The sequence below is a fragment of the Syzygium oleosum genome, unplaced genomic scaffold (assembly GCF_021117445.2).
Source record: "Syzygium oleosum isolate NSW1041296 unplaced genomic scaffold, Sole_v2.1 Sole_v2.02, whole genome shotgun sequence".
Classification (NCBI taxonomy): Eukaryota; Viridiplantae; Streptophyta; class Magnoliopsida; order Myrtales; family Myrtaceae; genus Syzygium; species Syzygium oleosum.
The window spans coordinates 5,006,558-5,032,952 of record NW_026607486.1 but is presented as its reverse complement, the minus strand read 5'-3'; the positions used below and the strand labels follow the sequence as shown (position 1 = coordinate 5,032,952).

General features: G+C 41.3%; 5 protein-coding genes across 8 annotated transcripts; 1 reads left to right on the top strand and 4 right to left on the bottom strand.

Annotated features, from left to right (window-relative positions):
* Positions 1-101: 101 nt before the first annotated feature.
* Positions 102-3,669, bottom strand: LOC115667757 (uncharacterized). Its single transcript, XM_030589303.2, has 4 exons — positions 3,224-3,669; positions 618-885; positions 421-525; positions 102-333 (listed from the first exon to the last, which is right to left on the bottom strand). The coding sequence occupies exons 1-4, from the start codon at positions 3,439-3,441 to the stop codon at positions 223-225; spliced, it is 702 nt and encodes a 233-aa protein (XP_030445163.1). The 5' UTR covers positions 3,442-3,669; the 3' UTR covers positions 102-222.
* Positions 3,670-5,197: 1,528 nt separating this feature from the next.
* LOC115668695 (peptidyl-prolyl cis-trans isomerase FKBP16-1, chloroplastic) lies at positions 5,198-8,880 on the bottom strand. 2 transcript variants are annotated; one of them, XM_030590106.2, is made up of 8 exons: positions 8,725-8,880; positions 7,573-7,764; positions 7,350-7,384; positions 6,820-6,913; positions 6,606-6,666; positions 6,087-6,132; positions 5,663-5,733; positions 5,198-5,517 (listed from the first exon to the last, which is right to left on the bottom strand). In XM_030590106.2, the coding sequence occupies exons 1-8, from the start codon at positions 8,787-8,789 to the stop codon at positions 5,440-5,442; spliced, it is 642 nt and encodes a 213-aa protein (XP_030445966.2). In that variant the 5' UTR covers positions 8,790-8,880; the 3' UTR covers positions 5,198-5,439. The 2 variants fall into 2 exon arrangements, with proteins under 2 accessions (XP_030445966.2, XP_056164937.1); XM_056308962.1 differs by lacking the exon at positions 8,725-8,880 and adding an exon at positions 7,914-8,277.
* Positions 8,881-10,277: 1,397 nt separating this feature from the next.
* Positions 10,278-13,616, top strand: LOC115664064 (heat shock cognate protein 80-like). Its single transcript, XM_030586011.2, has 3 exons — positions 10,278-10,529; positions 11,386-11,527; positions 11,598-13,616. Exons 1-3 carry the CDS (start codon positions 10,407-10,409, stop codon positions 13,427-13,429), a joined length of 2,097 nt encoding a protein of 698 aa, XP_030441871.1. The 5' UTR covers positions 10,278-10,406; the 3' UTR covers positions 13,430-13,616.
* Positions 13,617-14,070: 454 nt separating this feature from the next.
* LOC115664104 (calcineurin B-like protein 3) lies at positions 14,071-19,077 on the bottom strand. 3 transcript variants are annotated; one of them, XM_056308847.1, is made up of 9 exons: positions 18,931-19,077; positions 16,790-16,944; positions 16,423-16,505; positions 16,112-16,171; positions 15,906-16,014; positions 15,760-15,815; positions 15,588-15,668; positions 15,315-15,427; positions 14,071-14,415 (listed from the first exon to the last, which is right to left on the bottom strand). In XM_056308847.1, exons 2-9 carry the CDS (start codon positions 16,911-16,913, stop codon positions 14,358-14,360), a joined length of 684 nt encoding a protein of 227 aa, XP_056164822.1. In that variant the 5' UTR covers positions 16,914-16,944; positions 18,931-19,077; the 3' UTR covers positions 14,071-14,357. The 3 variants fall into 3 exon arrangements, with proteins under 3 accessions (XP_056164822.1, XP_030441914.1, XP_056164823.1); XM_030586054.2 differs by having other exon boundaries at positions 15,760-15,812; positions 18,931-19,076; XM_056308848.1 differs by lacking the exon at positions 18,931-19,077 and adding an exon at positions 18,719-18,868.
* Positions 19,078-22,943: 3,866 nt separating this feature from the next.
* LOC115664075 (ABC transporter G family member 26) lies at positions 22,944-26,395 on the bottom strand. The gene is made up of 9 exons (XM_030586023.2): positions 26,116-26,395; positions 25,719-26,008; positions 25,450-25,605; positions 25,179-25,362; positions 24,822-25,100; positions 24,450-24,731; positions 24,017-24,301; positions 23,837-23,944; positions 22,944-23,284 (listed from the first exon to the last, which is right to left on the bottom strand). Exons 1-9 carry the CDS (start codon positions 26,365-26,367, stop codon positions 23,015-23,017), a joined length of 2,106 nt encoding a protein of 701 aa, XP_030441883.2. The 5' UTR covers positions 26,368-26,395; the 3' UTR covers positions 22,944-23,014.

Below are 26,395 nucleotides of genomic sequence, written 5' to 3'. Positions count from 1 at the left end.
AGATGTTAATGATGACCTTTCATCATGCAACAAACAACTGCAAAAATGCGCTAGAGAGAGAGAGAGAGAGAGAGAGAGAGGGAGAAGAGAGGGGAATGTCCTTGCTTGGAAGCTCCTTGTCCAAATCCTTGCCTTCCAACTAATAACCAAAGTCATTCGGGTCCTGGAGCTATATCAAACAACAACACGACAGATATAACAGACAAAGCTACTACAGCTCGTTCATCGACCAAAGCATCTCATTATCGATGAAGTAAGTGCCGACGAGAGAAATTTCATCCCTGTAGACCCACCTGGGAAGTATGAAATGACATAGTAGACCAGTGCAAGAACCTACAAGCAATTCAAATGTGTCAGCTAAATTTTCATTTGAAATTTTTACAGAGGAATGTAGATGCACGTGACTTGTGATTGCGGTACCTGCAATATAGAGAAGAGCACAGAAAGGAGATAACTGTGAAGCACCATCGAGACATATATGGTACCAACCATGCTGCCAACAAATCCCACGGTGAAAGGAAGCCTCTGCATAAACAGTAAATAAAGAGCAATGAGACTCAAGAAGAGTCAAATCGATTAGGAAAGGAAGAAAATGCACCAAAATGAAGAGTGAATACTTCTTTCGACGACATGTGAGAAAGCTGATTCATTGGACCCTTGAGAGCAAAAAAGGATCCAATGATAAAGCAACAACCGAGTGTGAAGCATATGGCAAATTTCTGAGGCACCAACACCATGACCGGGAGGAACATTGTAAAAGCAATCACAATGAAGAAGACACCACTAGCCAGAAATAAACCAAAATACATGAGAGCCTTCCCAGAAGGCACTGTACTGGCAGCAGATTGGAAGTTCCCAGGTAAGTCTCTAACACCTTTCGAAACCCTGAACAAATGTCAAGGGAAATATATAAGTAAAACAACCATTCAGAAACAGTAATAGTTCACATGACCATACAAGCATATGACGTTCACTGCTTCTGGCATATGACGTGGTTAAAATACCTATTTCTGCGATTTGAACGGATTACAATTTGCTTTGATTAAAATCTGAAATAAATGGACAGTGAGAACAGGAAGAATCAATTGATTTAATCAAGATTTGTCTGCAGTCTTGATTCTATCGCAATTTACCATTTCAGCGCAGTTCTCAAAAAACTCTCAATTCATGGATGCATAAATCTAATTTCTACAGTCTGTCCAGATGAGACTTAAGTCTATCCCAAGCTTGATTCTAGATTGGGCTCTATAACTATAAGCGGCGTGCTAGAAAAATTCAATTCAATGGTCAACCCATTGCTAGTGATCTAATTGGAATGATTCTCTACTTTCTCTTCTTCTCTTTATATTGACGTGTGATTCTTCGTAGTTCAGCTTGCAAAATTGAGCACTTATAAGAAATTATTTTATAGATTCCCCAATTAAATACTGACTGGCGATTGAACTTCACTTTCTTCCTAAGCTACATTAGAACTTAATTCCGAATCTTCTAATCAAGATTTGAATTGATTCATGACTCGAAAAGATGAGGGAGAATGTAAATTATTATGTAGATTCTCGAGTAATACCTTCTTGTGACCGAGTTAGGCTTTTTTCAGCTACATTAAAACTTAACACCGGTTATTTGGATATTCGATTATCAGACAGAGACACGAATAAACTTTTCATTCCAGGATACGAATACACAATTACAGTGAAGTAGCTTCAGGAGGATCTTCTAAGAGGGAAAATTCATAATGCAATCCAGTTAGCAAAAATGCATCATTGCTTTAGAACGTGGTTGATCATTAAAAGACACAGAATATCCAAAGAGAGCATTAACTGAGTCCTCCTTGATTTCCAGAGAAACACAATTAATAGAAGGAGGACAATAAAACAGATGATCTTCCAACCTCGCTATCTACTTACACGGTCAAACACTTGAAATAATTGCTATGAAGTCAAAGCACACAGCTACCTACTGAATCATATAAAAAGAAATAAAACAAAGTAGAAGAAACATTATGCGAATAGAAGACGACTAAAGCATAAACAAAATATTATATTAAACAACGCTTCTTCATTTACAGAAAATGAAACTGCAAATAAGAATGCTCATTCAAGAAATCCACAAAGGCAACTGTCTGGAGGACAGTATCCTCTCTTTCTAAGTCCTACGACAAACAAAAGAACGAGGGATCACAGCCAAAAAACCATTGATTGTTGAGTACCAGGGTCAATGTACCAAAAACCCATTATGGACATCTCTCTTGAAAGAAATTGCTAAATGAAAAGAAATATGGTTTCTCCATCATTCACAATGATATTTGAATGAAGCTCTTATATCCCCAGACTAACAGTAAGATAAATGTGAATCAATTCTTCGATTCCCTAATGAGATTGCCCTTCCTAGTTCCAGTTACACAAGCACAAAAGAGAAAGGAGGCTGCACGTGGTAACATTCTGATAGTGCAGCTAAAGCAAGGAGAACATTAAAGAAACTTTTTTAACAGATCACAGTTATCGAGATGGACAATGAGTTCGGGACGGATAAATCGGGACTGCTTTTAACGACAAGCAGCAGCCCTAATTAGGATTTCCCTGCATTGGATTAAACTAGCAACGAACATTTTCCTGGATGCAATCCAGCTGGACACAACATTTACTTATGTAACGTCAACATATCACTGTCGTAGTCATTTAGATGCGTGATTTTACAGATATATATATCTCCAAATTGTCCTATGAGGCAAATTCACCCAGCTCTTGTTTGCCATTACACACATATAATTTAGGCTGACAAGCAAGATCCTAGGCAGGAATACACTCCAAATACTTCCCCTGCCATATATATGGTCAAGAACCTATTAACAGAGAAATCGCCTTCGCTAAATCAACAACACCAGTCGAATTTAGCATGCCTTAGCTAATTACCAAGTCCAAAACGTTTCCGAGTCGAACCAAGCAGAAATGACAAATGACAACAACGAGCGAGGAACAGTATCCGTCCGCAGCCACAGGTCTGCCGTGAAACAACACCGCGACGCGAACGCACACACAAGAGACATCCACAAGCATATCCATCATCAACAGCCACGGCTCGACACGTTTTCACCCCGAAACAAGCCGGTCAAGTCTCCAATTCTAACAGATCTACCGAAAAGCTCACTCAGGTCACCTAAATCCAAACCACATGGACTCATACACACACGAATCAGAGAGAGAGAGAGAGAGAGAGAGCTTACACGCCGAAGGTGCCGGAGACGGTGTCGTTGGCAGACCTGACGGCGGATTCGATATCGAAGCCGATGCCGAAGCTGGCGTCGTCGTCGGGCTCACGGGAGGCGGCGTACGAGTTCCAATCGGCCAGCAGGGAGGACGACGGTTTCTGCGGATCCTCGCCGCCGCCGCCGCTGCTGCCGCCGCCGTCGGGGGAGAACCACGACTGCGCCATCTTCTGCATTTTCCCCGGTTTCCCCTTTCCTCGGGAGAGCAAGCGAGATCTTCAGGCCTCGAGGTCAACCGATCGGAGCTTCTGAAGGATTCGGAGCAGGAGAAAGAGAGCGATAAAAAATCCCCTCGAATCCTGCTTCGCGGATCGGATGGAGTTGGTCGCTCGGAGCACTGTCCGGGATAGCTTAGAAGTTAAGGATCGGCGTTAGGAGTTGCAGTGGCGTGAGGAATATTTTCATTTACAGGCGCACCAAGAAGATAACAAAATCTGTTTGTAATTCTTCCTCACTTTAATTGAACTAATAAAATATATTTTTTATTATTATCGATATGTTTATTGATAACGAAAATGATTTTCGATAATTCATTTTCGCACGTGGTGTGAACGTCTAAAATCGAGAGAAATTTATTTCGACTTGAACGATTTTCCATGAAACAAATGAAATTTTGCATTCGTATATCGCCTGCTTTCTGGTAACTATACTTACAGTTTTCTTCTTCATGTTGACAACTCTACGTATATCACACCCTAGATTTAGACAATGTTCGTTTCATAAAAAATGAGTGATTTAGAAAATATTTTTTAAAAAATAATCATTTATATCTTTTACAAAAATAAATGAATGGAAAATATTTTCATTTTTTCACGAAAATAGTTAGGCATAGATTGTTATCGATGATGAAAATATTTTCCGTTGACTAATTTTTTCTAAACGATACAAACAATCATTTTTAAGAAAATGTTTTCCAAATCACTCATTTTTCGCGAAACGAATACACCCTTGAAGAAATTTTTTTTTCAAAGACTTTGTATGGATAAATCTTTTGAAAACAATTAAAACTTTTAGTCGATTTCAAAATTTTGCATAAATATTTCAGTGCTCAACAATTCTTCTTTTGCAAATGTGATTGTCCAATTAAGTTAGGATATGTATTCAGAGTAGGATAATTAAACTTAGAACAAAGATTTTGATCGATTTGATGAGCTAAATCAAATTAGTGCTTATCTATATCAAATTAAAAATGGATGCGATATTGGTTCAAATCAAAAAAAATATTAGTCGATATTGCAATTTTGGACGGACAATTTTAATTCGACTAATCAGAAGCAATCACGAAAATCCGTACAACCTTTCATCCACTCTATAAATAGGAGGCCTCACCGTTTATGGTTTCATTTTGAGATGGTCGAAGACTTTGAGTTATGAGGTTTTGGTCATTAATATTGACGCTAACACTACAACCTAAAGGGGTATGAATAGATTGTTTTCGAAACTTAGAAAATTCTTACAAAAATTAGCGGCCGACGCTTGAAAATCAACAAGAGCAAATAATATCAAATGAGTGTGATGCTATTGAACAGATATAACAATGACAGTCAATGACGATCAAACAAAAGATAGCACACGATAAATTATAGTGCTTCGACTTTATCCCAAGCCTACGTCAATTGTCCAGACTAACGACCTCAATGGGGCTGTAATTCACTTGTAATTACCAATTTAAGTTATGATCCGCAAGTACTAATCATATCAACCGACAGATCTCGTTGTGAGGATTCAAGTACTGCTATTCCTCCTGTATGCTTGATCTTATCTCGATTACAAGGTGGCAAGAACAATAAAGATTGGTAAAAGATCTTGTTGTGAGGATTCAAGTACCATGTATAACAATAAATTACATGGTACAAGCAACCTAGATGTCTGTCTTTGCCCAATTCCACTCATTGAAAATTAAACTAGATTGGTAAAAGATTGCACAAAGAATTAAGGGGCATAAAATCAAGTCAGGCTTCATTGCTAATGCACACACGTTAGAAAAGCAAGAAAGGGAGGGGGAAAACAGAGAGGCGTCGTGCATCTTGACAAGAACAGATCCCGCTCAAGTGAGACCAACGTGAATAGTGGTCATCTTGAGGATGTCTGAGCATTTTATGACATTCCTTGGGCGTGAAAAAACTCGAATGAAACACGGGAGGAGGAAATTGCAAGGATATCAAGATACAATGTCATAGCACTTTCAATAGCTGCACCTCAAATATCAAGGGCTCGTTCACGTGTGACAAAAGGCTCCTCCGAGGTCCAAACTGCAAACGTCAAATGAGAAATAAACCGATCAGAGGTGAAATTAACAGTCGTCCAGGAGACAAGAAGCATGTCCTGGGAAGTGGAAAACATAATTACGAGACAACCCGAAGAAACAGGAACAACAGATGATTTGAGAGTCAATACCTCATCAGGAATTGGCTTCAGGCTTTCGTTTATGTATCCAACAGAAGGAGGGATCAGCCCTCTCCTCTTTCCTGAAAGGAAATGGTGGGTTCTGTTTCAGCATATCATTGATGCCGCATTCAAGGAGACGTAAACAAAGATTTCCCTAGATAAACAAAAAGGTGAAAAGGGAAGAAAGCTGGATTGGGATATTAGCACCAAAGTAGACAAGGTGGGCTAAGAACGCAGAACATTTACGCACTATTTTGCGACTGAGATATAATGGACGAAGATAAAGAGAATCAGCAACCAATAGAGATGACGGGTGTTGTTTTGAGTAGTTCGAAAAATTCCAAAGTTGTGCATATACATAAGTGTCACATATCTAAATTCCAAAGTTGTGCATATACACAAGTGTCACATATCTTTCAGTCCTGGAAAGTACCTCCAACCTTCATGCCAACCAGAATTTCCTTGAGACCCTTGATGATCTGTCGAGGGGACCAAAACATATATACCCAGTTATATGTTCTGCTGACTTTTGTTTGGAAAGAAAAGAATAATGACCGAGAAACAGATAATAGCAAATAGAGTTCATCAAGAACAAGAAAAGAGAACAACATAGAGACATGCTTTGTTTATCTTCATAACGTGATCTGACTCTATGATTCTTTTCCCCATTGATAACCGGAGTATGGAAGAAACAAAGGGGAACGCTGATCTGTATTAATGGGGTTGAATAGCCAAAAAGTTAGTCAAAAAGGGTTTAAGAACCAAAAAACCAATGCAAATGCCAGTATCACACACTTCCGATTCTGTTTACAATGGAAAGATACATAGCCATGTCGGACAGTGAACTAATATAACTCGCGCCGTATCTTATTACCCGGTCAAATAGAAATAGAGATCCTACAACACCAAAGTTCTAGCTTCGTCATGCTACCGTATGAGAAATCGAGCTTACTTGGTTCTCATCCAACAGAAGTACAATAGGCATGCTTTCTCCACTAAACTGATCTACAGTACTGCATTTAAACAAGCCATGAGTCAGACTAGTTGGAGAAACATTCAGACAGACAAAGTGATGAGTTATCAGGATAGGCCAAATGATAAAACGAGATCAAGAAACCCACAGACCAAAAGGTGATCCTGGGCATCAAACATGACATACAAATTACCTATGAACGAAATACCCATTTGAGCGCCTGCACACATAATTAACTTCGACAAGATCACCATCACGGGCTTCTGGTCCTTCCCCTTCAACAATCTCTGAGAAAACAGGAACTCAGAAACTTTTGATGAGAAATATTAAAATAAATCTCAGAAATTACCCGCCACAATACTTCATGACGCCGTATTTCCTATTAACTACATCACTTACATTAACATTACAGACAACTTCCTGCAGCATTCCTGGATAATTTCCATCGTAACTGTTGATGGAATAACCCATATATTCATAAAAAAGAAGAGTAAAAGAAAAGAGCTTATCGCTGGCAACTCAGTGACACATAATCCATGGACTAGTACCCAAAAAGTCAAATGATAATGACACGACGACCACATGAATAAGTCGTTCAATTTTCCCATAACAAAGCCTCTACTTGCAAGTTGTTCAACTTGACTTTATAACTCGTGGTTCCACAATAAAAGGCGGCCACCATGTTTCCAGGAAAGTAAGGGGAAAGATATGAATGCCATGTACCTTGAACCCTCACCCCATCCGCAAGCTTCAATGTCCTGAAGACTTCAAAAGTTGAAGCTTATACAAATCAGGAACAGTGACTTACTAAGAGAAGAGGTAATTAGATATACTAAACGGAAATGTAAAAAGAAAAAAAGAAAACAGATTGGCATTTGGAAATATGTACTTTCCCCCAATACTAATTAGAGCACAATGAGAAGATCTAAAAAGCACAGTATTCTACCGAGCCACTTCAGGTTCCTTCATCTCAAACATAGGTGCGGCGACAGCGGGAAGAGCATATAGGATAGATGGAATAAACCCCATAAACTCCAGAAGTAATCTCCTGTGTAATTTCTTATTGGGATGCGATGGATGTTTTCCAAGAAAGAGTCTGCCCTCGCCAATCTTAGATTGCCCATTCTCCATAGCAATGCTGTCATAAAAAAGTTCAAATATATATTTTAGCGTCAAGATAGATGCATCCCCAGGGGATTGATCTTGAAAATAATATTTTTCTTTTGTTTTTTTCTTTTATTCAGTAACTCATTTCAGTGCATAGCGCAGCCGAAAGGCAAAACACACCTCCAAGTGCGAATGGAGATTCCTCTTGATTAACGTCTAGAAATAATGCTGAAACAGGACTAAGATAAGCAAACTGTCGTCATGTTTGTGAAGATCCCAATCAATAATATCTTGCTGACGCCTTAATTATAACACCCAAAGCGTGATACCGAGTCACCGTCTAAGACTCTCTATTTTTCTCACCTTTTCTTTCTGATAGAATGAGGTTGAATGCTGAATCAAACAGTGGCCAGTTATTCACACAATTTGAGATAGCAAGTCCAAATAATTCATGAACAATTGGCTCTTCACCCGGAGAAAAATTAATGTTGTGCTGTCCTGTTATTCCACAGTTTTTCAATATAACAAATAACAATGTAGCAAACCATTCTCCGGGTCGGTAAGCACGCCCAGTATGCGACAAACAATTTCTCTGTGTTGATGAATCAATGTGAATTGTGACCACCATTTTGCAATTGACCACCCTTCACGTTCATTTATCAATACAGGATTTACCAACCCAAAAAGAACACTTTTACTGCATTTTGGATGTTTTTGCTACCACCCGGGACCAGATGCAATCAAATTCATCCACGCGAGAAAGCATCAGCTCAAATCCCAATCTCGTCACCTCAAAAGAAACTCACGCTGCCACCAAAGTGCCTGGCATAACAGAGGAATCGACCAAACCATGGTCGTTCCTAGCTACCGAGATCAATTTTGCCTCCCTGAGAGGTTGTCCGATGCGTGGGGCGGAGACAAAAACACGAGCCGATGTCGGAGATGAAACTGACAAGACGTCCGCAAGAAGATGGAGTTCGTTCGTGTTTACCTTCGAGATGTGCAAAGGGCGCGTGGAAGCTGAATTGGGTTTCGATGCGGAGGATGGGCGTGCATTTCTGGAATCCAAGGAAGAGTAGTCGCTGAGAGCGATCGACACGGTGCTGATGAAGATCGATCGACACTCGCTACTGCTGCTGGTCGAGAAGGAAGCTAACGGGTGATGAGGCTTCGCCGGATAAGGCTTTTGTCGGATGAGGCTCTTCGATCTGCCGGCCCACCACGTGAGACTCCGCGGGAGCCACGTCAGCATTCCACTTCACGGGATCGAGAGGAGACACGTGTCGTTGTCAATTGGCCAGTGTTTAATAAATAATTCACTTTCAAATCTAAGTTCATCTTAAAAATTTTATCTTTTAGATTTTCTCGTAATGATGATGATGGCATGAAGAGGGGAACTTACAATTGGTGTCCACGTACGGAAAAGACTTTCCGAAAATAAAGAAAGAAACTAATGCAATATTTGAAAATGGAAATTTTTTTTTGTCTAAAACGTGTTGAAGATCTCATTGAACACTTGAAAAGTAGCTCATGTTTATGTATGTTAATGAAGTCCGAACTAACATTGATTCTATTACGTCTGTGATATATAATCAAGATCGAAAGAATCTCTTGACAGCATGGATTGACAAAAGAAGAATTCAATTGCATTGAAATAAGATCGCAAAAATTAGAGGCTCGATTAGAATCGCACAAAAAAATTTCGTGTTATTATTTTTTAAATCAAGATCCAACTTTGACAAATACAACACAAACATTAAAAGCTACATATAAAGAAGTTGAGTTTGACCCATGGATTTACTATAATCTTCTGTTGTTGCTGATATCATTAAAAAGGTAGTCAATCCAAAGATATTTGCCGTGAGACGTGATTTTCACTGTTTCGATCACGTCATGTGAAGACATCCTTTTATTTTTTTTCTCTTTTATTTTTTAGGACTGGTTGATTTTCTCTGACTTACTTGGTAATCTGCGGCGGCGATGCCGATAATCCCCTCATTAGCATGAGCCCGACTAGGATGCTCGATCCTCAGGTGGTTTTTTTTTTTTTTTTTTCGGTGTCGGAATAAGCTCAGGAAATTGATTGGGACGAAATCGTCACGTTTAGAGGGGCATCTTGAAAGGGGAAGAGCGAATCGCGTTTTCTTGTATAGTGGAGTTTCCAAAGCAGGGGTTTCGAGATCCTTCCATGGTTGCTTTATCACCGGAGACTTTTTCTATGGGCAATCAAAAAAGAGAGGGGTATTTCGAAACAAATTCCAATTTCGTGGGGAGACTTTGAGAAATCGACAACACTCGAGGGACTCGTTTAGAATTTCCCCTAAAAATAAAACGCTCGCTTTGCAAACACAGCATCGATACGTTGCTTCCCGGAAATACGCGAGACAAGGAATGAAAAATAATATTAAAAAAAAAAAGAAAAATCGAAGGAAGACTCTATAAATACAAAAAGTCTCCGATAACAGTGCAGCAATAGAAGGATCTAGAAAGTAGAAACCCTACTTTGGAAAGCTCCCTATATAAACGCTCTTCGCTCCTCCCTCCCTCTGCCATCTCGTCCCTCCTCGCGAATCGCAGCGCTCGTTCCTCGCCGCGAGCGTCTCCTCCGTCGTTTCTTCGCGATCAAGCCAAAAAGCGAAGAGCGAGAGCGGGAGCGATTGAAGGTCCAGGGCAATGGCGGAGACGGAGACGTTTGCCTTCCAGGCGGAGATCAACCAGCTCCTCAGCCTGATCATCAACACCTTCTACAGCAACAAGGAGATCTTCCTCCGGGAGATCATCAGCAACGCCTCCGATGTAAGTAACCCCCCCCCCCCCCCCCCGTTGGCCCCCCCCCGCGGGCAGCGTCGTGTCCTTTTTTGTTTTTTGAAAGGTTTCCGAGACGGATCGTCGGGATGGTGGTTTTCGGTGCTCGTTTGAGATCTAGCTGGTGTTACGGGACTTGTTAGGTTTGAGGACGATCGAGGGTTTATTTATCGCTCCCCAGGGTGTCTTGGTGCGATCGCTTTCGTTCCTCGTGTTCTGGAAAGGGGACGAGAGTGTTTAGAGTGAGATCCTCCAGTGGGGATGTGTTGGCTATTGCTTTGGATATTAGGCCGTTGAAGAAGATCCTTGCGTTTCTCAATTGTTTCGATTTTTTTTTTTTTGGGCGTATGGCTTGTTGGGGACTCATTTGGTTCTAGTTATTAAAGAAGCGACTCATCTAGATCAAGTTCCGCAGTATAACTTTTATTTTTTCTGAATTGGGCTCCGTTTGTTTCTGAATTAGGCTCCTTTTATTCTTGTAATTTTTTTTTTCCGAATCACTTATTTTTTCGCGAAAAGTCTAAATAGAAAGTACTCTTGTTTGTCATCCTTTTGCTGCAGTACGAATTTGTTTTTATTTTAGATGCTGGGTCGCGAATCATGCATGCCGGAAGGTCTCATGTTGATGTTGTCGAGTCGAAGAATTGAATTGGATTACCTATTGGAAGACATTCATTACACTAATGGCGATATTGTTGTATGGATGCTATCTTTCTTAACATCTACGCCTATTGTATGTGATACTGGCATTAACTGAATGTGATAACTTGGATGGAATCATGGTGGAGTCTATTTTGGGCGGTACCTACGGAAATGCCATATCTGATTCAAATTTATTCGTTTATAGGCTCTAGACAAAATCCGATTCGAGAGCTTAACGGATAAGAGCAAGCTTGATGGTCAACCGGAGCTCTTCATCCACATTATCCCTGACAAGGCGAACAACACACTGACCATCGTTGACAGTGGGATTGGCATGACCAAAGCTGGTGAGTCTCTGATTTGTTGTACTTTTACTTGAATATAATTTTTTACTGACTGTTTGAATTATTTTGGCAGACTTGGTCAACAATCTGGGTACCATTGCCAGATCTGGAACCAAGGAATTCATGGAAGCACTAGTGGCCGGTGCTGATGTGAGCATGATTGGTCAGTTCGGTGTTGGGTTTTATTCAGCATACCTTGTAGCCGAGAAGGTTATCGTCACTACCAAGCACAATGATGATGAACAGTATATTTGGGAATCCCAAGCTGGTGGATCATTTACTGTCACCAGAGACTCTGGCGAGAATCTTGGTAGGGGAACCAAAATCACTCTCTTACTCAAAGAGGATCAGCTTGAGTACCTTGAGGAGCGTCGCCTGAAGGACTTAATCAAGAAGCACTCTGAATTCATTAGCTATCCCATTTCCCTTTGGACTGAGAAGACCACCGAGAAGGAGATCTCCGATGATGAGGATGAGGAGGACAAGAAGGACGAGGAAGGGAAGGTTGAGGATGTTGATGAAGAGAAAGAAAAGGAAGAGAAGAAAAAGAAGAAGATCAAGGAAGTGTCTCATGAGTGGTCTTTGGTGAACAAGCAGAAGCCCATCTGGATGAGGAAGCCTGAGGAAATCACCAAGGAAGAGTATGCTGCCTTCTACAAGAGCTTGACCAACGACTGGGAAGAACATTTGGCAGTGAAACATTTTTCAGTTGAAGGTCAGCTTGAGTTCAAGGCCATCCTCTATGCACCAAAAAGGGCTCCTTTTGATCTCTTCGACACCCGCAAGAAACCCAACAACATCAAGCTCTATGTTCGCCGTGTCTTTATCATGGACAATTGCGAGGAGCTGATGCCAGAGTATCTTGGCTTCGTTAAGGGTATTGTGGACTCGGAGGACCTTCCACTCAACATTTCAAGAGAGACGCTCCAGCAAAACAAGATCCTCAAGGTCATTAGGAAAAATCTTGTCAAGAAATGCATCGAGCTCTTCTTCGAGATTGCGGAGAACAAGGAAGACTACAACAAGTTCTACGAGGCATTCTCAAAGAACCTCAAGCTCGGTATCCATGAGGATTCGCAGAACAAGACGAAGCTCGCTGAGTTGCTGAGGTACCACTCCACCAAGAGTGGTGATGAGATGACCAGCCTCAAGGACTATGTGACTAGAATGAAGGAGGGTCAGAGCGACATCTACTACATCACCGGCGAGAGCAAGAAGGCTGTTGAGAACTCCCCTTTCCTGGAGAAGCTTAAGAAGAAGGGCTACGAAGTGCTTTACATGGTGGATGCCATTGACGAGTATGCTGTCGGCCAGCTCAAGGAATATGAGGGGAAGAAGCTAGTCTCAGCCACCAAGGAAGGGTTAAAACTTGATGAAAGTGAGGATGAGAAGAAGAAGAGCGAAGAGCTGAAGGCGAAGTTTGAGGGACTGTGCAAGGTTATTAAGGATGTCTTGGGCGACAAGGTTGAGAAGGTTATGGTCTCTGATCGTGTGGTTGACTCCCCATGCTGTTTGGTCACCGGCGAGTACGGGTGGACCGCCAATATGGAAAGGATCATGAAGGCACAGGCTTTGAGAGACAACAGCATGGCCGGTTACATGTCGAGCAAGAAGACAATGGAGATTAACCCCGAGAATCCCATCATGGATGAGCTGAGGAAGAGGGCGGATGCGGACAAGAACGACAAGTCAGTGAAGGACCTGGTCCTCTTGCTCTTTGAGACCGCACTTCTGACCTCGGGCTTCAGTCTGGATGACCCCAACACCTTCGGCAACAGAATCCACAGGATGTTGAAGCTTGGTTTGAGCATCGATGAGGATGCAGGTGAGGCTGATGCGGATATGCCCCCACTGGAGGATGCGGAGGTTGATGCCGAGGGCAGCAAGATGGAAGAAGTTGATTAAGTTATTGCACTTGGAACTCCTGGAGATTTAAAACTGTTACTAGTGTTTTCCCTTTTTTTTAGTTGCGGCTGCTCTTAGTGCTATTTTAACTTAAGCGTTTTGGTCCTTGTGTTTTCGGTTTTGTTTTCTGTTCACTTTTCACTCATCATCGGTTCTTATAGTGGTAATTCCTCCTCTCTTTCGTCTCTCTCTGTTGATCTCCTTAGCTGTGCAACTTCGTGTTTACCTGGTGGTGCTCTGACGATGAGCTCTGATATTGCAACTTTTATAACACAGGGTTTGATAGTCCGAGATTTCGGTCTTGTCAAATCCTTGAGAACCATCGTCTACAAGTGCATATTTGTTCGTTTTCGAAGAGCAGTCTGGTGACACAAGCATATAACTTATGTGAAAAGCATCTTTTATCTCCATATCATCATTGCGCGGTAGCTTTCATTAGCTCTAATAATTGATACCCTAGGGAAGTAAAGACAAATGCGAAAATTAAAAAAAATAAAAAATCACGTCGACATTGTTTTAACATCAGCCAGACATCCACATTGGGAGCTTCAGAAAATTGCGTTGCAGGTAAGATTCAATCAATGTAATCACCCCTTCGTTTGAAATCCAATTTACACAAGTATTTTCTACACGCATGAGAATAATAGAATGTCACAGGGAGTTTTTAACCGCATGTTCGGACATCAACTGAATTATCCCAGTGCCTTCAACAATTTCTTGCCCCAGAGAAACATGGCAATCCGTATCGCATCTCGAGCAGGAAGACAGACAAACACACTCCATCAAAAGCTGAATTTACAAACAATCAGAACGACAAATCTCTCTTCTGAACTCACTGATACACAGTGGCCGCAATATCTTCAAAGAGAAGAAAAAAAACTACAAAATCTTCACTAGTATTTCGAAATGCAGCTTTGAGTCTTTGACGTCATGAATCATCGACTTGTGAATGGAACACGAAACTTGGGAATGCGGTAGTGATGTCCCTGGTAAAAGAAGAAAACAAGAATGAATGAATGAGATGACAAATTTAACAACGAATGCATCTCTACCATCTTCATACTAGGGCCAAAAGAAATAGTAGATACGATCTATCGTGCTGTTCCCATGGCTGACTTAGAGAAAGAAGAATACTCATGGTGATGCAAAACTAAGCCAGGTCTTCTACAAGGCTGATTCTATGTACACTATAGCAGAGGCATAACCCCTCAAGCCCTATAATCAAAAAAACTTTTTACATGATCGATGGCTAAACATGCTTTCACACCTAAAAGGATTCATCATTTGTAATTTCCCCAAAAAATAACTTAAAAAAGTGCTGACATTATGGGGAAATTGATCATCCTCCAAAAAGTCTAGAGGATCTTCAGGAGTTTGGGCAGTTCCACGATTGGTCAAACTATATATAAAATATTATGAGGATGAGTTCTGTTCCACATGAGCATCTGAACTTAGGAATTACTTCAATGTCCACCCAAATCAATGGATAGAGCTTACTTAAGACCTTTCATGCTTTGGGTTAAGTTTGGCATATATCATTGAGTAAAAGAGAGCATATTAAGGAAATATCACCAAAGCTAGAAAAAGAGCAGATAAGGGTCGACGGACTTTCCTCTTATGATAAAAATTTCACTCTGTCGGTACAGTATTCACGCAAAATATGCGACTCATGACAATGCAGAGGTTAAATAAGCCAAGCATGTTTAAAGTAGTAGTGATCTTAGCTTCAACATCAGTACATGCTAAATGGACCTAAACGTGATCAAGTCATGAAAAAGACCATGTTTCTCAATTATCACACTGCAGTACATAGAAATCATTCTTAGTCCTTTTTCCCATATTTTGCACTAGCAAAAGTCATCCAAGTACAAATCAAAAGACTTACTTAAGATATTGGAGAGTCATATTCTTCAGAAGGGAAGGATGTCGCAAAACGAGGCTTCTCCATTCTTCCTTGTCGATCTTTCCATCATGCTTTGTGTCTGCTTCTTCAAAAGTCTGAAGGAAGTTTTTACAGAACAAGAAAAGGAGAGAGGAGGGGGGGCAGAGGATTTAGAAGCTATTTTCAATGAATAATAAAGGAACTACCCAAACTCTACTGAATAACAAACATAGTATGAGTAAAGAAAACAAAGGTCAAATGAGAATGAAGAACTACCTTGTCAATTATACTCTCTATGACATCATCCGAAAGATTCATGCCAGATTCCGCAAGTGTAGCTACCACCATTTGCTTCACCTATGTGGATTATTCATGATTAACCTAGTTTTTGATGAAGGAAACAAAAGTAACTCCAGTATAATTCAGTTTAACCAGAAATGTCACATACCTCCTGCCTCTCAATGAAACCTTGCTGCTTTAGATCATACAGTTGAAAAGAAACTGCTTCATACATTACAGGGATAAGCCAAACATTACAAGGCAGCTTATATGACCACATCTAATGGGATTGAAAGTTGAAAAATAAAAACGTACATTCAATCTTGTCGTCAAGAGGTGCATTTGGATGAAAAACAGATAGAGCACGGGCAAACTCTTCAAAACCTAGTATTCCATTGTGTCTTGTGTCAAACAAGTCAAACACCTGTAGAATCCAACACATGTAAAGTAGTTGTAAATAGAAGACCCCGCAGAGAATTTCCAAGACTTCCATACAAGATGAAAAGTACAGAGCACGTTACCCGGTCAGCAAACAAACTCTCCTTTTTATTTGTCTTAAATAATGCTAACTGGAATTCTTCCTGTGATTTTTATAATGAAGAAAAAATTCAGTAAAAAGGAGCGACCGGAGACAAGAAATGAAAAGTAAAGAGCACATAACCCTGTATCAGGAGAACTACAGCATCACGAAGAATATTGCAACTTAAAAGAAAAAAAAAGAATTAGAAGCAGGCAAATGACCTTTTTAACACCGACACAAAAGATAATACAAAGAAAATTTACGCCAACCAAAAGAAAAATGACAAATGAAAGTACAGAGATGATAAGCAACCTTGTTAATCAGACCGTCATCGATCACAGCACTGCTAATTTTTTTGAAAAGCTCGTAGAGCGCTTCAATTTCACTCACACTGACTGCATTCAGGAAAATGAAGAAGTGATAATCTGCACGTAACTAGAGGAATAAATAACTTTATGAAAAGAAATAATCGAATTACATAATAGGATGATCATCATCAGTATGATATGAATCTGAACAATACATTGTGCACGGGACTGTAAGTTTAAAGATAGAGCCCTAATCAGTAAAGTTGATTGCTAGAAACAGAAGGGCACAGGTTCACCATAAATATAGGAAAGTTGTGCCATGGAATGCCATCTAAACCTCAGAATGATAAGAAATCGAGTTGAGTGCATACACACAGTCTCCCTAGCGAGAAGCTCAGGATCTTCGAGGCCTCTCGATTGCTTATACAGATCAAGATCACAACACTGCAGTATAGAAGCGAACAAATGCTTTATTCCGTCCATACACTGCAACATGATATTATCTGCTCATCAAAGCACTCCATACCTGTTCAAAATTACACAGAGTAAGCAATTTCCTCGGTTAATTATATGGAAAAATCATGCACATTTAAAGTAACAATTACCAATTTTACAGAGTCTCCATGCTTTGTTATACAAACCATAAGTACAAATTAAGGACTCCTCATGCAATAGTTCGTTTTTCTAGAATCCATTCAAGCAAGCAACATGACCCATCTGCATTATAATATAACCAGTACACAGAGAACTTTCCATACTGTCATGCCCTTTTTCAGTAACTCAAACCTGGATTTACACTATGAGATTACTCCGAATGTGAGGCATGAGGAGTTTCCAAGCATTCAAAACTCCTCTCTACCAGTTACGAGGAAGTGCTAAATGCCCGCTTAATGGTCAATATTATCATATGGCACTCATCAAATCTTATCTATACACAAACAGGTGCCTCTAACACATCCCAAAGTCCAAACAACTATCGAACCAAAACACATTCTGTGAGGCTGAAAGATGCATTTCACTACTTATGTAAGCATACAAATCATTTTCCGAAAACTTTCTCTAATACACTGGCAAAACTAAATATGTAGAATAAGTATCTTCTAACTCCTAATGTCTGAAGCAGAGAAGTGAGACTTGATCACAAATACCATAGCTCACCGGTACAAACAGGAATTTAGCATAATACAACATTCACATCGTACATGAGAGGAGAAGTTTAAGCGGCAAGATGTTTGCATCCTTGTGATTTCACACTATGAAAGACCGTGACAAGAAAAGATGGTTAAGTTAGCACTCGAAGGGATTATCTAGGAGTACTTTGCATGTTTTGGGGTAATCATAATCTCAGTGTAGATCATGGTGGAGCTAACTTTAGCCAGACAACTGCGTGTATATAGAGCATAAGGAGTTATGACAAAGATCTCGAGATCAAAAAACACCGGTCATGCAGCAGTTTAATCCGTTGGATCTAAAAAGATGAACACGATACATCGGAGGTTGACGCAAAGTTCTAGCTACACAAGGCCCAACAAGACGTGCCTCCAGGATAATCTATTGACCAACCCGAGGCTGTGAGAAGCCCAAGCTATTAACCAATTGCAGAGCCATTATACATGCAAAAGGCAAAGGCGGAATTCTTAAGACCTAGGTCCTTTTTCTAACAAATTAGTGCAGCATCTTTTGCAAAGCACCGATAAATACCAGTTCAGCTAAAAGTTGAGGACACATCGGCGTTCCCGTTCCACACTTATCCTATTAGAGTGTGAGGCCGGAGCTTTTCGCTGATTCAGTGTCCCCTTGCCGGTTAAAGAAAAGCGCAAACAAGATCTTATCGACGTACGAAGTGGCTGCTATCTAGTCGAAAAGCACGACACGGGAGAACAACTTAACTAATTCTTCGGTAATGAAAAACAATTACGAGCGATTAGCTTCATCGAAGGCAATCCTACCTCCTCTCGCGAATGGTCTGAACTAAATCGTAGCAGAGCACGCAACTTCCATTTCCAGATTTCAATTTTTCAAAACAAAAAAGAAAAAAGAAAAAACTAGAATCCTACATACAACAACAGCATCAAACTATCACGGAACTAACAACCGCAAACTCTCGCGCAGAACCTTCACGGCGAACGCCGCAATAGCGACGTAAATCTAATCGAATCGAATCGAGCCCAGCGGACAGGAGCTCCAGATGCTCAGGCAGACCGAAAAAAAAAACACGAAATCAGAAAACGGACACATCAACAAAACTCGAGCCGAACGATTCAGAGAAGACTCGATCCGCGCGACGGAGAAACACGCACGGGCTTAACTACTTCCTCCCGAGCGGCAGGCGGAGGAGATCAGGAGCCATCGCCACCGGCGGAGTAGCAGGCGATCGAATCGCTAGGTCAGTGATCGATTCGATCGATCGACCGACCGAACCGACCGACCGATCGCGGGAGCGGAAGCGAAGGGGAGGTAGAGAGAGAGAGAGAGAGAGCGCGCGAAGCGGAAGGAGAGAGAGGGTCCTCACCTTCAGAGAAGCAGGGGGAAGTGAAGGAGGTGGAGCCGCCGCGGCGCGTCCATCGCTTTCGGTGTGGTCGCGCCTCGCGGTACTTTATTTGTGAAGGTGACCGGGCGGGGGGAAGAGAGAGAGAGAGAGAGAGAAGGGTGGGGAGGGGAGGGGAGGGGTGATTAAAACTTGATTAATCTCTCTCTCTCTCTCGCGGACGGAGACGGGACAGGTAAGCCTGTCAATTCACCCTTTTTACTTTTTTAAGAATTTCTCCTCTGTCAAAAAAAAAAAACGAGAAAAAAAAATATAAATATTTCATTCGGCGGGCGAAGATGTTGTCATCTATCGCCGTTGTTTCGGAAATTCGCAATAAGTATAAGATAATGTGTTTTTTTTTTATAATTAAAACCATGAAAAAAATTTAGAAAAAAAGAAGCCGCCTTGCCAGCTGTTTCGCTCGTCGGTTGGGATCATTGCTGAGAGGGTGTATTTGTTTGAGTGAATGAATTCTCCGATTGAATTAGTATTCTGGACTTTCACACGACTGATTTGCTGAAAATGATCGGTTAATGAAAAATCATGTATGGTAAAAGGAAGATATGCAGGTTTAAAGTTGGGCAAATGAATTCTTCGTAGCCTAAAAAGGGGAAAGTATTTTTTTGAATTTGTCATGAGGTTTACCTTAAAACAAACGCACCATAAATGTTAGGTATCGGTTACGAGGAATGAAATCAAGTTGAATGTGTTTCTTTCTTTTTTTTTTGGGGCTCAAAAAATGTGTTTCTTTAAACCAACAAGATATCATCTGTCTTGCGTGCGTTGTTAACGTTAATACAGCAACATGTTAATATTCACGTTGCCATGTTAAAATGCCCTTTGAGGTAAAAGAAAGGGAATAATTGTTCAAAAAGTCCTAAATCTATTACACGGCGACCAATTTAGTCGTGAACCTTTCAATCATGCCAATTTAATCCTAAACCTTTTGAAAATTACCAATTTTGGCTTAAAAGTGCTGGCGTGAGTGGACGTCGGCCGGCCATCTTACGTAGCATGATTATGGTAGCCGGCACTGATGTGGACAGATTTTGAATTTTTTCCTTTCTGTTTTCTTTCCTTTCTTTACCCTTGCTGGCGACTGGCCATGGGCCGAAGGGTAAGGAAAGGAAAAAAAAAAAGAAGGAATTTTTTTTTTAAAATGCAACGTAGGATGGCCGGCCGTTGTCCACGTCAGTGATTTCCGATCTCAATTGGCCAAAATGACTAAATTAGCAAGTCGTAAAAAAGTCTAGTATTAAATTTGCAAATTACCAAAAAATTTAGAACTAAATTGCCACAATTGAAAGTTTAGGACTAAATTGGTAAGTTGTCAAAAGATTTAGGATAAAATCGGCACAATTAAAAAATTTATGATTGAATTGACCATTGTACAATAAATTTATAACTTTTTGGACAATATTCCTAAAAGAAAGGTACATGTCCCTTATATAATATCATCGTAATTAAGGAAAAGATAAGTTACTAATAAGTTCATGTTTTCAGATATTTTTCCGAAAGTTGCCGTCTTGTTCAAAGGTCGCGTTGGACGGGCAACATCATCGATTTTTTTTTTTTTTGGAGCACAGGTTTTAATCTTAATTGCCGATTAGCCATGTAATGGACATAATCAATCGCGATGTAAAAGAATCTGACCTTGCGGGATTAGGGAGAGTCTCGCTATAACCATGCGAAGTCTAATTGGCTTAGCACATTGCATATGATCCTAGACAATTTGGCTTAGCTAAGTGGTAACTTCTTCCATTTATGAAGGGACTGCAGATGAGGGGAGGGGCTGTGCCGAGTTTACCAGACCTTTGCATTTGGAATGTACAATCCATCAATGAACCAACCTACATGCATGACCTCTCTCTCTCTCTCAAGACCCCAAATTACCCGAGCAATGGACCCTCACATGCTGTACATGAATGGCATGATTCTGCTCACATCTATACTTTGCAAATCAAGGGATAAAGCACAGTTTTACCATTGCTTGCCTTGTTTTGGTTTAGTTTCTACCTTCACCGACAACCATACGAGGATATAGAAATGTGCTCACACACCCAGATCTAGTTAACATCATATTCAATCCAAATCCATCACAACATATACTATGGACCACGTTTGATCATTATCTTCTGACAGTAAATTGTCAACATATGCTCCCAGATATTATTAGAGAGCATAGATCGCACCCTTTTCGTCTCGAGCGTCACTGAGCCTCCACGGAATCGCCGAGGCGGCTCGATTTGGAGCCCAGTTCGGAGAGGTTCGAGCCGACCGAACCGCCGCGAGAGAGGCTCGAGTTGCGGTGGAACCGGCATCTGAAGGAGCCGACGTGGGTGGTGGGAGAGCAGAGGCAGTTCGACTTGCTAGCGCCCGTCGCTTTGGCCGCCCGGGGCGACAAATTGAAGGGCGAGTTTTTGCTAATTTCTTCGAGATCGAGCTTCGGCACGGTGAATTTGCGACTCAGAGATTTCTCCATCTTGTGGCACTTGTGGTTCTCTCCTTCGTCCATCACTCGGACCAGCGAGAGATCTATCCAGAGAGACGAATTTAAGAGAGAAATGAGTAACTCATGAGTGATTAAATGAACACAGAGAACAGTTTCCAGGCAAAAGTGACTGTCCGAACAGGTTTAGCAGCATTTAGAAAGATACTAAATGGTGTGTGTATGATTGTGAGATTATCTATCATGTCATCATCATAGATATTCCTGATTACAAGTTCGAGTACTAGATTGCGGCGATGCCTTTGCAATGTCGTCCCAAATTCTATCTCAATTTAACACATTTTATAGGGTCAAAACAAGAGAGCGACGTGTTCTTATTCGCATTCATGTCGAGAAATGCATTGCGCTTGCATACCGGATCTCGTCCATCAAGTAGACATCGTAATTTCAACCATGATAATGTAGAAAATGACAGACCAAAATATACTGTTGCAACAATTATTTGCTCTAGTAGTCACGGATGAGAGTAAATGTTCTATCTCAATAGAAAGAATTCATCTCGGAATTGCAACGTAGTGATTTAGAAACTCATCTAGACCGACGATAAGAGATATGTTGACTGCCTCCAGATCGGATGAACATATATGGCGATGAGCCAAAAAGATGAGAAATTGTCAGGATCAACATGGAGGTAAAGAATGTGGGAAATGATTCCAGAATTACCTGAAGGCGGAAAAAAACAACCCGAAAAGCCGCGGAATTCCTCTCTAGCAATTACTGATGATCGCCGGACGAAAGACTCAGAATGATTGGATCGAAAAGAGCGATATCTTTAGACAAACCCAAAACACAAACTTGAAGGAAACTGAGAAATGCCGTTGGTTCTTCTTGTGGTCTTATACTCTTTTTCAGAACGTTAGAACATCTTCCCCTTGGATCCTGCTGTTTCAACGGACCCATCCTTTATCCCTTTGCTGTTGCACTTTTTGGGTTCATCCAGCCTATCCCCTTCTAATTATAGCAGGATCTCTTGACGTGTTGCCTAAATTGATATCATAAGATGAGGAGGGACAACTGTGAATGAATAGAGGATGGCAAAGGTATCTTCCAAAACGCAGTTGTGGTCGTTCTGTTCTGGAATTTATGTTGTGTGTTTTGCTAAAAATAGTGTTGAACGTTTATGCAAATCTTGAATTCATATTCCTAGGAGCACTATTTGGTCAGGTTCCAAGACATGATTTCATCTTGCAATAAAAATGCTTGTCGTCACCAATAGGCGTCCGACGTAGTTGCAACGCCAAAATATAAATCGAGCGATTGTTTGTTAGATACAACAGTCCTTCACTGATGTCATGTGCAAAACCAATCATGATAATTCATCCCTAAAGTTAAACCATCACAAGGGCGTGTTCCAAATCATTTTTCACCCCGAAACTTCATGAACAATAGACAGACCATTTGAGTAAAATGTCTCTATACTTGCAAAAAAAACCTATGTCAATCAAGTTTTTAGCATCAACCAAAGCTTTCTCTTTACAGGGGGGAGTTTTAACAGTCAGTTTTTATTTTTTATGGCAAGAAAATCTTCTCAGCTGCACAAGTCAATCCAGCGTTTGATCACAGGTGACATTCGCTTATTCTCTTGCGCAAACAAAGATAAGCGCATATCCGGTACAATAGGGCCATGGCAAGCAGAATCCACACTTCTTGCAAACCACCATCCAAGCTCACGGTGTCGAACGAGGGCGAGCTCTGCAACTTCCGGCATCCTCCTTGGCTCTTGCACTCATAGAGTTCGTTGCCAGAGTACTGGACTTTCAGGAGGAGCCTGAACCCGTGGAACATGAATGACAAGTACTTCAACCACCGTATAAAATACGGTATGTGCTGCAATCCACAATAATATACCTTCCATTAGTACAGAACTGCCAGGGAATACAAAGGAAGGTTTTCGGTTCTGGCACTTGTGTCTTGGTACATTTTTAATAGTTAGTACCCTTTTTTCCACCTCCGATGGATGTACAGAGTATACAGCACTGGGTAGTGGAGAGTCGTCCGACTGCTTGGGTGATATAGAATCTAGTGATTTTATTGTTCTTGGGATAGACAAATGTGTCCACATTGCTTACTAAGTGGTATGTGAATCTGTTCTATTTCATCCTTTTCCTTGTCCCCTTTGTGGTCGATTTTGATAATACCTCCATTATGCATTTAGATTATTACATAGCATCAATCCGAACCAGGGCATAGACATGGATTTCCTAGGTGTGGTCCTTAGAAATGTCTAAAAATCTCTAAACAAATATTCAATCTCGAGTCAGGGAAAAATTCACAAACAGATCATACATTACTGGTTAAGCAATATTTAGGCGTCGTAAAAGCGAATTAGTAAAGTCCTTATGGTGACTGACTACTGTATTCTGGACTTGACTAACATACCTGTACATAGTATCCTCCAGTGAGTAAAAACAGCATGAGTAACAGCGAAACGACCATTCCCGCACTTTTAATGTTCAAAACCGCAGCCCCAAACAGTTCTCCAGCACCCTGGGTTGAGGAACGAATACCGGTTAGTTCCAACGTAGCGGCAGTCTAAATCCTGACTTGGTGTATGTTTACCTGGCTTGTGACAGCAATCAAAAGGACTGCACCTAACGTGAGGAAGAAGCAAGACACTGTTCTCTTGAACCCCGCCATGAAGTAGAGAATGATCATGAAGGAGGTTGGGTAAAGAACATGGGCCAACATGTCGCACAGGGTGCTGCACACGTAGTACACGCTTAACCGGTACATATCTGCTTTCCGTTCCTTCACCAGATATACCTTCTCGAATGGGAACACATAAACAGCTCCGAAGAGAGATGACGAGGTCCAAAAGATGCAGATGTAGAACATCAGCCCGACCTGCATTAACAATGATGTGAAATTCATCGCGGCATGAACGAAACAAAGTTCAAATGCTTCCAAGCTCAAGCACTAAGAGTTCTAGTTATCAGGCCAGAATGAAACGAGTGGCCCAAGTTTAAGTCTAAATAATGTAGTAAGAAATCACCTGATCTCTGAGTTGAGCCTCGGTAGCAATCTTGGAGTTCCACCAGAGCAGGCCTAGTAGGAGAGCGACACCGAGAGCCTGAATCAGCCTCAGCACATCGATGTAGTCCCTGCACCTCTCTTTAAATGTTCTCCGCGTCAGTATCAGGAATTGCTCCCACCAAGTCAATGTCCAATCCTTCTTGATCTGGATCGCCACTTGAAGATGTTCTGGCGTCCTCGTGGTTTGGTGATTCTCGTGCTCTTTCGGCTCTAAGAGGGTCTTAAACTTAAGTTGGAGATACTGATATATTTGATGAAAAGAACATTCATCAGCTCCTTTAAAAGGGATGAGAAATGAGCTAGTAAGTCCAAATTATGACAGATTTCTCACTTTGAGTACGGTCTTCTCGGTACACGTGCTTCCCCGAGGGGCTGATAGCTCTTCAGGGATGCTGATGTCCTTTACCTGTCCGGTTGCTAGATCTAGCAAGAATTCCGCGGGATTCATCGCGATTTCAGGGATAAAGCTCAAAGACGAAAAGTACTCTATAGCCTCTCTGGCCTTTCCATAGTACACGGGATAGCCTTCTGCTATGAGTAGGAGCTTGTCGAACATGTGAAACATCCTACTCGATGGCTGATGGATTGTTGTTATTATCGTTCGCCCTGCCTGTAATACGGTCAAATGTGGTCAGAACATATAAATGGTTCGAAATTTCCATATAATCACGAGAAGCTCGGTGCACACCTTAGCAACTCCTTCAAGTATTTGCAATAGTCTAGTGGCAGAGGTGGAATCGAGTCCTGAAGTTGGTTCATCAAGCAACAGTAATGACGGGTCGACAAGGATTTCATACGCTAAGCTTGTCCTTTTTCTTTCTCCACCTGATATTCCCTTAACAAACACTCCTCCAATTCTCGTGTGCCGACATCTATATTTTATTAAATAAAAATTACTCTGTGACTCGGTTTGTCTCAAGTCTAGAAATTAAAGCATTAGCATGATGAACTGCTTGTACCTTTCGAGTCCTAGATCCTTGATGATCATCTCCACTCTTGCATATTTCTGCTGGCGGCTCATGTAGCCTGGAAGTCTCAAGAAGGCAGCAAACACCAAGGTCTCTTCAACCGTCAACTGCGGGAGGAGCACATCATCTTGCGTCACGAACCCGATCCTGCCAGACAAGATGAGTACTGTATCAAGCTAATTTTCATGAATCTCGCTTACCGGCCAAGGCTGCAATATATGCATTCTATCATAGAAGCCCTTGTCCATTGATTAGCTAACCTTCTCTTAAGTGCTGGCGTGTAGGGAATGTCATTGTAAGTTATTGTTCCCGTGGCATTTTCCAGTAGTCTCCCACCTATCACTTTCAGTAAGGTGGTTTTTCCACTACCCGAAGGACCCATCAAAGCGAGAATTTCCCCAGGACCGACACCGCCGGTCACACCCTTCAAGATATGCTTGTAGTTACTGTTCTCCATGCTCCTTTGCGAGGCCACCTTCGACACTACCACTTTGACCGGGTTCTTCTCGGAAGCCCGGCTGCTTTTCACCTTGTACTGAACATCTTCAAACTGCATCATCACGAGTTCATATGACCCATGTTTTACCTTGCCAAACTCCGCGAAAAGATTACAAGAGAAAGGGAAAGCAGGAAAGATCGAGACTACGGAGCCCTTGCCTTGAGATATATCGGGAGAGGGCGATTGGAGTTGGCTTCGGGGACCTCGTCCTGGATTTGAATCTCCGAGTATCGGTTGCTGAGGTAGGCTTGAGACACGTACTCTATGTTGTGGCCAAAGGCATTGGTCCCCGCCATTTTCATGGACCTCATCCTTGGAGGTGACAATGGCAACGGCACGTCCTCAACCTCACCCTCTCTTGCCATTTCCATGTGTACTTGGATCGATTTGAAGAAGCATGAATCGTTCATGCACACTTATATGACTGACCTTTGGTCA

Excerpts from the sequence above, each read along its gene's own strand:
- LOC115668695 (XM_030590106.2), bottom strand. The coding sequence starts at position 8,789 with ATGCACGCCCATCCTCCGCATCGAAACCCAATTCAGCTTCCACGCGCC. Across the intron at positions 7,765-8,724 it reads GCCCTTTGCACATCTCGAAG|CATTGCTATGGAGAATGGGC; the intron begins GTAAACACGAAC and ends TTTTTATGACAG. Across the intron at positions 6,914-7,349 it reads GGATGGGGTGAGGGTTCAAG|AGATTGTTGAAGGGGAAGGA; the intron begins GTACATGGCATT and ends CTGTTTTCTCAG.
- LOC115664064 (XM_030586011.2), top strand. The coding sequence starts at position 10,407 with ATGGCGGAGACGGAGACGTTTGCCTTCCAGGCGGAGATCAACCAGCTC. Across the intron at positions 10,530-11,385 it reads TCATCAGCAACGCCTCCGAT|GCTCTAGACAAAATCCGATT; the intron begins GTAAGTAACCCC and ends ATTCGTTTATAG. Across the intron at positions 11,528-11,597 it reads GATTGGCATGACCAAAGCTG|ACTTGGTCAACAATCTGGGT; the intron begins GTGAGTCTCTGA and ends TTATTTTGGCAG.
- LOC115667757 (XM_030589303.2), bottom strand. The coding sequence starts at position 3,441 with ATGCAGAAGATGGCGCAGTCGTGGTTCTCCCCCGACGGCGGCGGCAGC. Across the intron at positions 526-617 it reads CTCACATGTCGTCGAAAGAA|AGGCTTCCTTTCACCGTGGG; the intron begins GTATTCACTCTT and ends CTGTTTATGCAG. Across the intron at positions 334-420 it reads TGCTCTTCTCTATATTGCAG|GTTCTTGCACTGGTCTACTA; the intron begins GTACCGCAATCA and ends AATTGCTTGTAG.
- LOC115664104 (XM_056308847.1), bottom strand. The coding sequence starts at position 16,913 with ATGTTGCAGTGTATGGACGGAATAAAGCATTTGTTCGCTTCTATACTG. Across the intron at positions 15,816-15,905 it reads TCTTGACGACAAGATTGAAT|CAGTTTCTTTTCAACTGTAT; the intron begins GTACGTTTTTAT and ends TAATGTATGAAG. Across the intron at positions 15,428-15,587 it reads TAGAGAGTATAATTGACAAG|ACTTTTGAAGAAGCAGACAC; the intron begins GTAGTTCTTCAT and ends AACTTCCTTCAG.
- LOC115664075 (XM_030586023.2), bottom strand. The coding sequence starts at position 26,367 with ATGAACGATTCATGCTTCTTCAAATCGATCCAAGTACACATGGAAATG. Across the intron at positions 25,101-25,178 it reads TACTTGAAGGAGTTGCTAAG|GCAGGGCGAACGATAATAAC; the intron begins GTGTGCACCGAG and ends ACCGTATTACAG. Across the intron at positions 24,732-24,821 it reads CCGAGAAGACCGTACTCAAA|TATCTCCAACTTAAGTTTAA; the intron begins GTGAGAAATCTG and ends CAAATATATCAG.